This window comes from Manacus vitellinus, unplaced genomic scaffold (genome assembly GCF_001715985.3).
Source record: "Manacus vitellinus isolate BGI_N305 unplaced genomic scaffold, ASM171598v3 scaffold_2_pilon, whole genome shotgun sequence".
Lineage (NCBI taxonomy): Eukaryota > Metazoa > Chordata > Aves > Passeriformes > Pipridae > Manacus > Manacus vitellinus.
In genome coordinates, this window is record NW_021940208.1 from 47,649,981 (window position 1) to 47,666,454 (window position 16,474).

General features: G+C 41.7%; 1 protein-coding gene across 1 annotated transcript in view; it reads left to right on the forward strand.

Moving 5' to 3' along the window:
* Positions 1-14,549: 14,549 nt before the first annotated feature.
* The window catches only part of UBAC2 (UBA domain containing 2), a 95,468-nt gene continuing 93,543 nt past the window's right edge, over positions 14,550-16,474 (forward strand). The window contains exon 1 of the mRNA XM_018071297.2: positions 14,550-14,671. Coding sequence (XP_017926786.1) covers positions 14,641-14,671 — 31 coding nt within the window. The 5' untranslated portion in view covers positions 14,550-14,640. The remainder of the gene's footprint in view (positions 14,672-16,474) is intronic.

The window sequence follows — 16,474 nt, forward strand, 5'->3', positions numbered from 1 at the left end:
GCACATGAGCTGCCAATGTGCATTTGCAGCCCAGAAATTGTATCCTGGGCTGCATCAAAAGAAACGTGTCGAGCAGGTCAAGGGAGGCAATTCTACCCCTCTACTCCAGTCTTGTGAGACCCCACCTGGACTGCTGCATCCAGGTCTGGGATTCCCAGCATAAGTGTGTGGGATCTGTTGGAGCGAGTCCAGAGGAAGGCCACAAAGAGGACTGGAGCACCTCTCCTATGAAGGCAAGCTGAGAGAGTTGGGGTTGTCCCACCTGCCGAAGAGAAGGCTCTGAGGGACCTTCTAGCAGCCTTCCAGTATCTACAAGAAAGTTGGAGAGGAACTTTTTACAAGGGCATGTAGTGATAGGGCAAGGAGGGTTAGCTTTAAACTGAAGGAGAGTAGGTTTAGATGAGATATTAGGAAGAAATTCTTTACTCAGAGGGTGGTGAGGCAATGGAACGTGTTGCCCAGAGAGGTTGTGGATGCCCCATCCCTGGGAGTGCTCAAGGCCAGGTTGGATGGGGCTCTGAGCAACCTGGTCTTTTGTAAGGTGTCCCTGCCCATTTCAGGGAGGTTGGAACTTGATGATTTTTAAGATCCTTTCCAACCCAAACCATGCTATGATTCTAATATGCACAAGTACCAAAATCACACTTGGAGTGTTTCAACTGCTTTGTCTATTAATAAATCCTTATATGACTCTCATTGAGTGACTATTGTTTGGGCAAGGAGAGGCAGAGCAACTTGCCTACAGCAGCATAAGTCACTGGTGGAATGAGGATTATAACACAGGATTGATTTCCTGCCTCCCAAATCTGTACTGGTTCTTCCAGATCAGGCTGCCTCCCAAGCAGGTAATTACATGCCTATCAGTCATACTTCTTATAATTTTCTTATCTTTATTTATGAGCTGTGATTCTCCTGCTTAACTCAGTTGTATTAATTAGCTGTGCTTTACAAAACAACTCAGAGAAGTATTTAATTTGTGTGTTTGTGAAGTCAGCTCCAAGAAAGGTAACTAAGCTTTTAACAAGGGTAGACCAAAAAAAAAAAAAAATCCAAAGCCCAATTACAATATATTTAAAGGGACTTTCTTCTCTGCCAATCAAATGTGGCAAAGCCATTTAATCACCCACAACAAGGAGGGCAAATTAGTCACAAGGAAAATTATAGTTGCACATATAGTTTGTGTTCAGGCAAGAGAATTGCATACTTAAACAAAATTAACTTTAACATAGATAAAAGAAACTCACACATTTTGTAAGTGAGACCTTTTTTTATATGCAGTGATAAGAGGAAGCTGTATCTGTGCTCAGTTGTGGAGGAGGATGAAGGCAGATCCTCAACTGCAACAGTGATCTTTTTCAAGGGAATGAATGGATGGAATTAGATTGACTTAAGCCATCTAAGGAACTGCATCGAATATATGAGACTTTCAACTCTGAAATTCACTTTGACAGGTGCGGAGAGAATGGCTGTGTTGAAAGCAATCTTTCTTACACATTGAGGAAACTGTTGGCCAATTTTGTTAGATTTGTTGTATTGTTTCATTTTCCGTGTCACTGAACAATTCTGCTCTCCATTCCAGTCATGGAGGCTGACAGGTTTTTTTTAAAAGTACCTCATCCTTTTGATATTTTATCCAAACTGAATTGCTTCATTGTTTCTGAAGAATTCTTGCCTCTCTGTTTCAAAAGGGGCAAACAGCAAGAGGGATGTCAGCTGTACACATCAAGACAATGGCTAGATAATACCATCCAGAATACCTACACAAGTGAATGTAAAGTCTGAGCATGGAGTTTCTGCATACTTTCAGCTATTTTGAATGTACAGGCATAATTAATTTCTTAAAAGTAATCACTTTCTGACCTGCTGTCTCTGACCCCTTCTGATCTCCCCAAAGAAGAGCTGAGTTAGCTGTGTTTTAACATCACCAACAGTCTTGCCCAAGAAGTTCCAGAAAACACAACAGGACCGTTGCTCTATCCTCTGCATAGCTAGTCTGGACGAGATAACATTACTACTCTTACAAAATAAGAGTAATAATGCTTTATAATTATTTTTTGGTACAAGTATTTGCATAGGTGAAGTTGGACAGAGGTGACCCTACAAAATAATGCAAACTGCATTTCCCAAAACACGTGAGTAAGCCTCCACAGACAATAAAGTGCCTGTTAATATTTTTGGTGTTTTCTTTCTGGATCTTGCTGGCAAACTTGCATCACATTTTTCAGATCTTTCTTTGCAATGTCATAACCTCAAAGCTTTCCCTTCGGAAAAATCAAAGCAGGGATTCTCAGGAAATACAGGGATTTCATCTCTGGGGTTAAAAGAAGATCAAAAAAGATAGTAAATTTCATAATAAAATTAGAGGATGATGTAATACATCTGGGCTACTTTTCCATCTTGCAGTCTCCAGTACTAAGGTAGAATGGCAAGGGCGGGTACTGAAACACGTTGCTATCAGTGTCTGTACTCCAGACAAACAATTCTATGCTCCAGGGCTGTCAGTTGTAAAAAGCAATATATATATATATGTGTGTGTGTGTATATATATATATATATACAAATATATATATATGTCTAAAAAATTTGAATCTGAAGTCACAAGAACCTGAAAGGAGAATCAAACCTTTACTTGAGTACACAAGGAACAGCCAAAATTGAAATGGAAATAAGTAGAGCTAGCACATAATCTAGTCACAGAATCACACAATCACAGAATATGCCAAGTTGGAAGGAACCCACAAGGATCATCAAGTCCAGCTCCTAACTGGACCATCCCCAAGAGTCACACCATGTGCCTGAGAGTATCATGGGGTTTACAGTCAAGGAGAAATTCCCATATAGCCATCCAAGCTGTTGACCTAGGATGAAGAAATAACTGTTTCTGAGTGCTACATTCACAGGTCAGGGGGTGTTGCAGGCTGCATCTGTAAGACATGAAATAGCTGAGCAGTACAGCACCATGGAATCTCTCTCTTGTGTAAGGCAACACTTCTCATGGAGGTAGTACTGGTGAAGGTAATGGTGGAGTAAGTAAGTCAGTATTTAAGCCCCTTGAATTACCTGGACAAAGTTCCAGCTAGGGATGACACATTTGATTCCCACTTGTAAACCTGCACGGGAGAGCAGCCTTTTTACCATCACTGCCTTGTTCCCAGTATGTTCTTGTAATCAGAGGGGAGATACCTGGATGTCCCTTGATTTCTGTTTATCATGTGTGGCCGCAAGAAGACACTGGCCAGCACACTTGTCTTCATATACCTCAACTTTCTTTCATTCCATAATTCCTGTAAATACCAATGGCAATATCTAGGAGCTGATGTGCCAGCTAGCATAATGCCCAGAATCTCTCCTTCTCAGACTTCCCTCTTCATAGTAGGCATTTTTTCCTGATGTTTGAGCTCAGATTAAACAACCCTCCTATATGGATTTCATGCACTCTTTTTCTTCCAAGGAAGAGCCCTTTAAAACAGTGAGCATTCTGGATCTTTTTTTTTTATCTGAGTGAATACCAAATCCTTGGTTAATGTAACACCTCAAAATCCTTCCTAAAATCGTGATCTTGATTCAGTCACTTTTGAGTTTACTGGTTTTGAATCCCTGTATAAATCCTTCTCTGCTTAGGATTGATCTAGTAGAAAATAAATCATGTGTTTGAAACTGCTCATCCAGTATTCCAGCATATGTTCTGGTTAGGATTGATGACAAATGTCTGAGACAAATAAATACTGCTGTTTGGTGAGGATAAGTTATGAACCTGAAACAACAAATGCTAGAAAGATGCTGTGTAGCAAGTGATAACACTGAGTATCTTGCTGATGTTTTGTGTAAATCTGTTTTAGGTTATGCTAAACCTCAAGACAGCTTTTCTTGTAAAATAGGAAAGTCCATGCAGAGGGCAGGTATTAAATAGTTATTAAACTCTAATTATGTCTCATAGCTATTGCACAAGAGTTTCCACACAGAAGCAAGCCTTAAAAAAGGTCACTTGATGTAGGAAGAGGGTGAATGAGGCATTTGGCCCCTGGCACTTCTGTGATACAGTATGGAGTCATAGAATGGTTCAAGCTGAAGAAGATCTCAAAGATTCTTGAGTCCATTAGCCCAGCACTGCCAAGTCCACCACAAAACTGTGTCCCTAAGTGCCCTGTCTACACATCTTTTAAATATCTCCAAGGATGGTGACTCAACCAGTTCCCTGAGCATCCTGTTCCAATGCTTGACAACCCCTTCCATGGAGAAATTTTTCCTAATAACTAATCTACATGGTTTTCTTCTACCAGCTGTGCTGTGTGGCTGGTAGCCATCACCAGAAAGACTGTAACAGCCTACTGTACAGGAGAGAGGAAGAAAAGTAATATTGACTAGGCGATGGCCCACGATGGCACTCAAGATGATCTGTTCCATGAACTTCCCTGGCACCGAGGTCAGGCTGACAGGCCTATAGTTACACAGATCCTCCTTGTAGATGGGCTTTGCATGTAGTAATTAGGGCATCCATTTGCTAACTTCCAGTCAACTGGGACATCACCACTGACCCAGGGTGGCTGGTAAATGATGGAAAATGGCTTGGTAACAACTTCCGCCAGATCTCTGAGTGCTCTTGGGTGGATCCCATAGACTTGTGTGTGTCTAAGTGGTATAAGCATATGAGGCCACACCTCCATTTTCATTCTTTTGAGCCCACAGTATTTAATTAGGCTTCTCTCTTTCCAGAAAACAGCATGAGTGATTGAAAGACCAGGTATCTATGCAAAGAAACCGTGACACAGCCATATTAGCAGCCAGCTCCCTCATGCTTGGCAGTGGGAATATGCAGAAACAATTAGTCAAAATATGAGCACTGTCACAGCAAGAAACACGTAATAATCTCTGTTGGGTCAGAAGACAGTTTGATTATGAAAGCAGTACATCTGTCCCCAAAGATTCCTAGGCCTGGAGTGATTTATCAGACAGACTACCCGCTTTTGTTATCATACTGTGAATAAAAAACAAGACACTCATTTGTACATTATGATTTAAGGGGGTAGGGTTATTGGTCAATAAAGCTCTGTAGGAGACAGAAAAAACTGTTTTTCAATCATCTCAAATAGGCCAAAATCTTGAGTTACCTTTTTTTTTTCTTGGCTAAATTATTATTTGTAAATATATTCAGATCTCTTTCATTCCTTGTATTTGTGGGAAAGCCAGACAGGGTGCTGACAGAGGGACCATAATTGCTGCAGTCTAGCCAAGACAATATTAGCACCTGGATTTTGACAGTGTTTACTGTTTTTTCACATGAATTCAGCTTTTCTGCTGGAGTGACAACCTGGGAAAAGAGAAAACACTTCACATTTACCTCTACCCACTGTGAAAGTCTACCTGATTTTTTTGCACACTCTAATTAAATCCTTGAAGTTCTTCATTCAGCAGTGACTTATCTACTAACGCTTTGGATCTCAGTTCTGTTCTTAAAGGTCTAAAACACTCTTATCTTGAATCCAGGCCAATATCTTGTTAATTATGGCTATATCTGAGAAAATCATCTCAGTTGTTACTATATCAGCAAGACAAAATGAAGAAATCCAGTAAGTGATAAAAGACACACACCTTTTATAATTTTCCATGTTGATAAAGTGTTTCTCAGGCCTCACCCTACATTCTTACCATAGCTGGTTACACAATGTCATTTGAATGAAGTGATCCACTTACTGATTTTCTTCCTTGAACTTTTTTCAGAGAGAGGAGAAGCTAGGTTGCATACTCCCTGGATTTAGAAAGTATTAGCCTTTTACTTGCAAAGAACTTTGAAACTTCCTTCAGAGTGCTTGTAATAATCACCAAAAGACTAGTGAGTCATCAAGTTTCAGTTCAAAGTCTATATAATTGAGTTTTAAACTGCATTAGGATTTTCTCTAACAGCACAATTAGATCTCTTCCCATTTTTTGCTTGTATCAGGGAAGGGTTCATGCTCATAGGCTGAAGCTGCTGATAGGGCTTTTTAGCATGTCATTACTTTTGATTACTATGAAATAGTCACTTGATGATCAGCCTAGGTTTTCATTAAGCACCTTCCATGACAGAAGCACCAATATCAGACAAAATGACTTTTTAAACAGTGGGGTTTTTTGCTGGAACAGTATACCGACCTCTTTAGCAGGCCTCCCAGCACCCCCTTATCTTAGCTCACAGATTATGAATTGTGTGTATTGTGGTTCTGTGTGTGCAAGTACATGAAATATTGATTGATGAGTACTCCCCAAGAAAAGTTACTTACCTGCAGATTATTTGGAGGGCTTTGTTGTGTGTTGCCTACATCCACACTCACAGGGTGTTATAACATTTGCATTTTACAGAAGAAAGACACTTCTTGCACTTTTGTATCTTCTGTGGAACATGAAGGTATTCAGGATACAGGACACCCTAGATAGTGCAGCTCAGAAAACCCTTTTGTTGCATGAACTTACAGGAAAAGATACTCTGTGGATATGACAAACAAGAAAACCAGAATTTCTTAAGATAATTCAGCAACTCTTCTTTTAGTATTTTGCTTTATCTCATTTTCTTTTTCATCCTTTCTTTCTCTTTTTTTTTTTTTTTTTTAAAGTCATCATACCACCGTGCACAGACCACCTGGGCTCCATTCTATTGGTGTTACCTTTCCTGTCAGTTCCCTTTGCCACTTCTCCTCCTCAGGTCTTTTTATGGATTCCTCCTCCGCTCTGTCGGGGGTTAAGACCTGCCAAATTGCATAACCCCAAACGTGCCTCTGTTTTATAATCCTGTCTCTTGCTCCACCCTGTGCTAATTCCTTACATTCCACCCAGCCTTCCCCTCAGACCACTCCCTTCCTCTCTCTTTTTTCTGTTCTCCCCTTAGTGTCTCCGTTCATGCCATTGCCATCCATGTGGAGCAAAGGTGGCCTCCCACTCGATGTCAGCTATGTATCCTCCTGCTCCCCTCTCAAAACAAAACAGGAGCGAGGCAGAGCCCATCTGTTCCCTGAATCATCCCGGCTGTGATGGCCACTTTCCATCTGCCCCAGCTTGCTGCTGTACTGCCTGTGTTTGAAAGTTTAAAGTGCACCCATCTGAGCCAAATCTTGCTGAAAACACAACAGGCTTCTCACTGATGAACTTTGAATCAGGCCATAAATCACCTGGGTCTGACATACTGGAGGTTTTTTGCATTTTTATTCTTTCCTGTTTTACAATGTAGTGTACTGACACATCTCAAGTGTTGCATCAAATACAGATACTTAAGCTGCAAACTGATGCTTTTCCTGGAGATGGTGTCTATCTTTAGATGAAAATAGTTTACCTACGAGCAAGCAAGATTTCTGGAATTTGTAGGATGCAGCCTAGGATACAAACTCTTAATTTTTGCCCCCAAATGTACATGTCACTAGCAAGATCATTACTGTTGAATTCAGCTTACAATTTGCTTCTCCTGTATGTACAAACATATCAGTTCTTACTCATATTGACTGGATAATATGCTCAAATCATTTTTTATTGAGACCTCAACCATGCTGTTGTGGAAGGACTAACTGCACTGAAATCTGGAATAAAAGCCTTAGGAAAATCGCTGAGAAAACTTTCTTCTCAATATACATTCACACACAAAATTAATCAACAGCAGTGTCCTGTCCAGTACTTGTGAAGTAAACCAGTATTTGTACTAAGCCTTTCTTGTCATCTGTGTAACATGATTTGTGTCGAAAATACATACTAGTATATATACCCAGAGATCAAATACTTACTTAAGGAACAAATGCTGCAGTGAATGCATGTCTTGTACGTACAACGGAGTACGTACTTATTGACGTTGCTGATTTATTTTTCTCCTGCTTAAAAAGCTTGCTAACTTAGGTTACAGTAGGGACAAAGCAATAAACTTGAGTTCCAGTATGAGGTGATTTGGTATTCCATCACCGTTTCTTAAGGGCCAGAAATGGCCTTGACACAACCTTTGGCACAGCTGTCAGATCACTGTATGAGCACGTAGAACGTCACTGGGCTCCAGCCGCCCAGCATGGGCAGTTGCCTGTGTCCCCAGAGTCTGTGTGGCAAGAGCTCCAGCATGTGTGTGTAACAATAGAAAAGATTAATGGTGTGCTTTACACACCCCTTAAAATAAGGCCTTCCAGTTCCTCCTTTTGCAATGAATTCCTGATTGCTCTCTCATTTCCCCTGGGTTTGCTTCAGAGGAGCCACCAAGCCACCCAGGTGCACAGAGGCTTGAAGCCCAGGCTGGTCTGTCCAGACCGAAGGCCATGTGGAGAGGTGCCCTGGAAGCATCATCATCCAGGTATTTTGGGGTTTACTTTGAAAATTATGGTGGCACAAAATGTCAGTGCTTGTTTCTCTGGTTTAACAACCCAGTCAAGTCTGTCTTGGCAAACTGCTCTCACTGTTGCGCCAGCTGACCAGAAACAGGCACTGTCCCACCTCTTGGGTGAGGTGAGGAAGAGCCTAAAATGGCAGCTGAGTGCATCATCATGCCAGGAAAGATTTCTTTGCCACAGGTGGTGATTTCTGCTACAACTGGCCCCACAAACACAGATTTTTGTAGTACACCAATTTATAAAGTGCTCTAGGTATATTAAATTGTGATCAGCAAGAAAAACAAGAAATACTTCCTATGTGCAGAGAAGGGAACTAAAGGAAAAGTAAGAATGCCAACTTTTGTGTTTAATTAGTTTTATATTTCAGTCTTAGACTAGATCCAATCTTCAGTTTTAGAAATCTTCCTAGAATAACGATGTAGCAGCAAACAGATACTAGCTGCATAGAATCAAGAATAATTGTAATAACCCATATTTTTGTGTCTCTAATAACTCTAATCACATTGATAAATGTGATTTATCAATACACCAATTGTTTTTACAGTAGTTCCTCTTTCTGATAATGAAAAGCAGTTTAGTTTTCTGATGGCAATTTAATGGCCGCAGTGGGCAAAATTTTACATTTTTGTACAATGCTATGGGTTTTTGGCACCTGACCTTGCCCTTACTAACATTTATGGAGGTCAAAAGAAACCCCAGGAATGCTTATTTCCTGGAGGTGTACATATTCGTATTGCAAATACTGTGCAAGTACATTTCTGGGGTGAACATCCTTTAACTTTTTGCAAGATTTTCTGAGGAATCACTGTATTTCAACAAAATTATATGAACATAAACTTCCTCTGATATGGGTAACTAGGGGAAAAAAAAGATGACTATTCCTTCATGCTCAAATTTAACACAAATACAAATAAGATAATGACATTTGGGGAGGAGAACTGCTTAAAGCTTTATTGTTTTTTCTAATCTCTCAGCAGTGTTATGCTACAGGCCTGATAACATCATGATGTGGGTTGCCAGGTATTCTCTTAAACACAGATTTGCCTCCAAGTGTAAATACAGGTATTTAATAACCTTTACACTGTGTGGAGATACACAGATAGCACTACAATATGGATGTGAAGCAAGAGGGGGACGATATCTGAGAAATATGGATAGGCATCAGGGAGAAAAAAGGCCTCTGAATACCCCAATAAATATATTTTAAAATCTAATTTTCAGAATAGGCAATTTCAGCACAGCCATACCTGTGCAGAACAATGCAACTAATTTTCTGCATCTTAAAGGTTTAAGTTTTTTTGCTATCACTGATAGTTAACTTGGGTAATTTAGCATATGCTCCAGATCTCAAAGGTACTTCTTGACATAAATTCAGTCTGAAATAGACGACTGGTTCTTGATCTCTTGTATGCACTAAAGAACACAGATATGCAAAGTATTATGCAATGCTATACATAATTATTTGCCCTCCTAATGGATTCCTTAATTGGGTCTTCTGAGCACTATGTTTTAACATCATCATTTTGTTAATGCTCACTATGTTTCACAATTTACCTTCAGATGCATGATCTAAAATGCAGTGACAGCTGCTCAACCAGTAGTAGCTGAACCAGTCTATTTTTAATTCTCAAAAGAATGAGGTCTCACCCAAGTGAAATGAAATATGAACACAAAACATTAAAAACTCAGATGAAAATCAACAGTTAAGAAACATCAGAATCAATCTGCCTATCTTAAGCTTGCTTTCCCAATATATTTGTATTAGATTCTAATTCCTGGTTATGCTACTGTGTGTTCTTGTTTTGCACAGAATCTCAACCTTTACTGAAAATAAATGTGACAGAGAATTTAAGTATGACACCTTTAAGGGAGTGTTTTACAAGTACTTAAGAGACAAAGCTGCTGATCAAGTGTTTGGTGCTGTACCTTGAACAGAGATGCCACCATATGGGTGCATGTGGTGTGAGTTCTTAGGATCACGTGGTCGACAGTTAAAAGGGAAATGATGGTTGTCTTTCAGTGTAAAACTGTTTGTAGCTCAGCTCCAGATAAGCCAGTACCTTAAACTGGTATTGCACTGTGATTGCCTGCCATCCAGGGGTTCCCGCGGAAAAAACAGACAGTTCTGTGTGAGTTAGGTTTGAGTTATTGGCGCAATAGTTTTCCACATAGTCATATTACTAAATATTGACAAGGAGTTCAGGTTTAACATGGCATTTAAAGTTTTGCAAAAAACCTCACGGCTAGAACCATAGGTAATGTAAAACCGCTGAGCACCCTACATTTTTTATAATAGTGTGATGCAAAATCAAATGCAAAAATAACAGACAAAACCCAATACTCTTGCAATTTTTTCCACTAAATTGCCTTCCTTTGCACACTTTAGAACTTAAGAAACACCTAAAGGTTCCTTCTTTAGCCACTCCATTGCTCCCCACATTAACTGCAAGCCTACCAGCTCTACATGGAGACAACTAAGCTAGAAAATGTTCTGTATCTTCTAGCTATAATAAAAACCCCAAACAGCTATGTAATAAAACAAACACACTACAGTTTAAGAGGACAGCAGGTCTGCCGCAGTACAAAGTTTTTGTTCACTTCTGAGAAATTGAGAGAAACTCACTAATTTTGTAAAGTACAGAACAAATCAGTCTGATTTCAGCCCAGTGAATCTTTGCCTCCGGCCCTTCCTCCTGTTCCCATGCAAGCTGCTATCAGCAAACTGCACTGCTGCTGAACTCTCCTCTGCAGGGTTTGTATGGTGCACAGCTTTCTTCTTTAACATCTTCTGTAACTGAAGACAAGGGTTAGAAACTGTAGGGAGAAGTTACTGAAATCATCAAGTTTAGCATTAACCTCTCTTCAGGTATTTGCTGATATTTCAGGTCCTGCTAATATGCAGGTGCTACTTTGAATGCCACAGAAACCTCAGATGTCAAAGAGACATAGACGACTTGCCATTAACCTGCAGAATCATTAATCTCCACCAAGTTTAGTCAGAAAATTCCTAGGCAAGGTTTTACATTTCCACTCTGTTTTACTCTGCTGTTATCCTTCATTCTATATGCCAAGGGAGCATCTGACCATTGGAGATTAATTAGTAATTAAGAGGTGCTTCAAAAACATCACAAGTTCAGAGAAGAAAGCAACCTAATCATGTTAGAAAATAGTTGGAAATATAAATTCCAGACTCCTGGAACTTTCTTTTGTGCAAGAAATTTAAATAACTTTATTTTGACCATACCAAACTGACCCCACTAATAGATGTAATAAACAAATGGGAGATATTTAAGCTGACATTTGAGCAGTGTCAAAGCCTTCTAAGCTTGTTCTGAGTAGATTAGTAGATAAGTGCTAGCCTTCCTATTCTGGGATATGTTCCAAGGCAAGCATGAGGACTGATGATTTCATTTAACTCCAAAGTAGTCAACACTGTATACTTTCAAATGCAAATAATTTGCTTAATTCTTATGACACACTACCAGTTGACAGAAGCAGTGGTGGGATAGAAAACACCCTCTCTGCTTGGCACTGTATCTGAGGGCAAAAACTACACTTCCTCTACTATTCAAACAGTATGTGGAACTATAATTATTAGCAAGGGGTGTGCAGTTTTCTCAAAAACACATAGTGGATCTCATCTGATCTAATCTCAGAAAAACTGACTTAATAAACCCTTTTTAGATACAATGGACATCATTAGATGTTTCACAAACACTCCATAGTATATTTGTACACTTTAACAAGATAGTGGCAAAAAAATTCAGAGCCAGCTCCCTTTATTCCAGCAATATTGACAAATCTGCAAGTATTTTGGTATGTTGTTGGGAGAAGCTTGCCAATTATTGCTGCTCATTCAGCTTTGTTGTATCTGTCAATGATAACAAGACCATAGAGCTGCTTTCAAAATAGTCCTTAAATATTTGTCCAAATGCATCCTCATTCAGCAGAATACATGCCCAAGTCTCTACTATGCTCAGTGATTATGACTTCAATCCAATTCCAGTGCTTGACGTTGCAGAGGAGAATCCCTCTAATATGATTACCCTGTAGGACATCAATTTAGGGAAATCTTCAAAACAGAGCTTATAAAAAAAGAACACTAGTTCTCGGGTCTCAGGACTGTAAACTTCTAAATTTTGTCACTCAGTTCTGTGTAACTGTGAAAGAAATAAAAGCAAGCTTTATCTTCAGCACTAAAACAACAATCCTAAGCCTATTACACAGGCAATGCTGAAAAAGTTTTCAGGTTTTATCCTCACCTGTACTAAAGTCAGATCCACAAAAAGGCTTAATTACTTTAAGTGAAGGTTAGTCAAAAAAGTCCAAAACGGTAATTAATTAGACCATGAATATCTCATTAAATCCCTAAAGCTTCTGGAGGCACCCAAGTTTTTCCCAAAGAAAGTTTCATGCTGAACTATTACAAGCTATGCAGGCTTTGCACCTCCTTATATATGTTCCCTTTCCTTAGAAATGAGGATTGCCTGTCACTTATGTATGGTTTTTCGCATTCAGCAGCACACTGACAAGACAGAATTTGCATATGTAACGTACAGCAGCCAGAGCCATTTGCATTTGAAAGAAAGAAGGAAAATTTCTGTAGCAAAGCACTTCTTCCAGCTGTGCTTACCAGCAAAGAGTAAGCCAGTTGTCTGTAGCCAAAGACACAAAGTACTCGATAGGTTTCATGCTGTGAATCCAATTTAGATTCTTTTCGGGGGAAAGAACCTCAGCCTGGGGTAGTCAGGCTTTCCAATGTGCTGTCTCTTTGTCTCTTCCTTCTGTCTGGTTTAGATATACCTCCCGCTCTGTGAGCAGACTGTGAATCCAATTCCTATCTGCCTGACTGCAGGCTCTGTACAGAGAGGACAAGTGAGCAACAGAAATTTGAAATTAATGCTGGAAACTGGACATTTTAAAATTACATGCTGATATGCTGAACTTAGCCTAAGTATTTGTGAATAATAAAGTATTTTTTTATGTCCTCTTGGCAGTATTTAAGAGATTTGTTTACAAAGATTCAGGATCTTCACATTTAAAGTGCTATTTGGTAGTTGCATTTGAATGTAAATATTAAAAGGTATTTTAGTTTTTTGTTGTATATAAAAAAATTTATGCAATTTAACAACTTAGTGACTTCCCTGAAAAATTTTTACTATTTGTTGCCTGCTTAAAAATTGTTACCTAGCTGACACGTCACATTTTCCAATTCTAGAGTGACATTTGTTCTCAGTCTAGTAGTACAGTAAGTTAAATGTGACCTTGAGGTCCTCAGTTCTGTCAAGCACACGAACACGCAGCACACAAACCTCATCCTGTTTCTTCCTGACGCAGTGCAGAACATTGTCACCTTTTAAATGCTTAGCATGACTTATTTCAATGAAGTCTACAAAGACTTGAAAATGTAATTGAAATTTGGTGCCTGAATAATTTCAGCCTTATTATACCACATCTGTATGAAATGGGGAATTTGTCTTACCATATATTGTGTGTCTACCATGCTGCTAGAGAGCTGGGTGTCTGATGTACCATTAGAGGTAGTGGTGATCTGTTCAGTACAGCCGGTGCAGCGTAGGTAGCAATTAATTTAATCCTAAAGCAGATACCTTCATTTGATCAGCTGAAAAGCTCTCCAGACTCCACTGTCTGTATTGACGATGTCTCCCTTAGCTGTAATGACAGCTTACTCACAGCTCCTAATGAGCTACTTGCCTGGGGACTCCCCAAATTAGGATGAGCCTCGAGGGCCACAGTTTTCCAAAGTGTGAGGAGTCAGGCTTCCTTAAGGCACATACAAATTTCAAATTTAAATCATATTGAATCACAGAATCGTTAGGGCTGGAAGGGACCTCTGGAGACCATCCAGTGCAAACTGCCCTCCAAGGCAGGGTCACCTGGAGCAGGTGACACAGGAACACGTCCAGGTGAGTTTGGAGTGTCTCCAGAGAAGGAGACTCCACGACCTCCTTGGGCAGCCTGCTCCAGTGCTCTGCCACCTTCAACAAAAAGAAGTTCTTCCTATTTATGAAGATACAAGTAATAAATTACAGACAACACACGTAGACCGAAGCGCCCCCCTGCCACTTCCAGGCCTGCCCGGCGGGCCCGGCAGGGGGCGCCGCCCGGTCGCCTGTCGGCGGCGTTTGGCCCATCGCGGCCACCTTAACCTCCCCATCGCGGCTCCGGCCCGGCCCGGCCGCGCGCGGCTCCTCAAGGGGCTGCCCGACCTCGGGGGGGCTGCCCGGCCTTGGGGGCTGCCAGCCTCGGGGGCTCCGCCAGCCGCGTCCGCCGGCCGGGGCAGGCCGCTGCCATGTTCACCAGCACCGGCTCCAACGGGTTCTGTGAGTACCGGCCCCGCCAAGGTCCGGGGAGGGCGGCGGTCAGGGGTGGGAGCGCGGGCGGCGCTGCCGCCGCCGGCCCCGGGGGAGCCGATGGGCTTGGCCCCCTCGGCTGCACTTTTAAACTACGTGACGGCGGGAGGAGCCGAGGGTGTGTGTCTGTATCTGTCTATGTCCGTGTCTGTGTGTGTATGTACATCTGCATACATCAGTATAGACCTGCATGCCAACATATGTGTTAGAAAATGCAAGACCCCCTCTTTTCTTAATGTGAAAATAAACTTACTTTTTCAAACCAGTTTATTGGAACAAATATGTTCCCAGCTCTGTTAAGCTGAATTTGTACGTGCAGCATATGTAAATAATTTTATATTCCAGTGCTACCTGAACTGAATTCAGGGGTATTGGGGGTTCTGAGTTTGTTTACAGGACAAAGCATCTGCAGCGTCTGGAAGCGGCCGTGAGGAGCTGACCTGGCTGCGCTGTGCACTTTGGCACTACAGTCCCAAGAGCAGGCGGGGACAAATGATAAGTCAAAACTTTGCTGACTAACTGCTTCATACAAAATGGATGGGAGTGTCGGTCTGCTGGAGGGCAGTAAGGCTCTGCAGAGGGATCTGGACAGGCTGGATCAATAGGCCGAGGCCAGAGGTATGAGGTTCGATAAGGTGAAGTGCTGAGTCCTGCCCTTGAGTCATAATAATTCCATGCAGCGCTACAGATTGAGGGAAGAGTGGCTGGAAGGCTGCCCGGTGGGAAAGGATCTGGGGGTGCTGGTTGACAGCCACTAAACATGAGCCAGCAGTGTGCCCAGGTGGTCAAGAAGGTCAATGGCATCCTGGCCTGTATCAGAGATAGTGCAGCCATCAGGACCAGGGCAGTGATCATCCCTCTGTACTTGCACTGGTGTGGCTCCACTTCAAGTACAGTGTCCAGTTCTGGGCCCCTCAACTTAGAAAGGACATTGGGGGGCTGGAGTGTGTCCAGAGAAGAGCAATGGAGATAGTGAACGGTCTGGAGCACAAGTCCTGTGAGGGAGGTGGGATTATTTGGCCTGGAGAAAAGGAGGATGAGGAGAGACCTTATCACTCTCTACAGCTACCTGAGAGGAGGTTGTAGTCAGGTGGGGGTTGGCTTGGCTCCCAGGCAAGTAACAACAGCAGGGAAGGATATAGCTTCAAGCTGTGCCAGGGGAGGTTTAGGTTGGACATTAGGAAAAGTTTCTTCACGGAAGGGGTTGTTGAACATTGTAATGAGCTATTCAGGGAGGTGATGGAGTCACCATCCCTGGAGGTATTTAAGGAAAGACTGGATGTGGCACTTAGTGCCATGGTCTAGTTGATATCATAGAATCATAGAATCAGCTGGGTTGGAAAGGACCTCTGAGATCATCAACTCCAACCCTTGATGCAGCACCACCATGGTTACTAGACCATGGCACTAAGTGCCACATCCAGTCTCATCTTAAAAACCTCAAGGGATGGAGAATCCACCACTTCCCTGGGCAGCCCATTCCAGTGCCTGATTACCCTCTCTGTAAAGAATTTCATCCTAATATCCAACTTAACCTCCTCTGGCAGAGCTTAAGACCATGCCCTATTGTCTTACTGATACTTGCCTGGGAGAAGAGACCAACCCCCACCTGGCTACAACCTCCTTTCAGGTAGTTATAGTGATGAGGTCTCCCCTGAGCCTCTTCTTCTCCAGGCTGAACAGCCCCAACTCCCTCAGCCTCTCCTCACAGGAATTGTGCTCGAGTCCCTTCACCAGCCTCGTTGCTCTTCTCTGGACCTGCTCCAGCACCTC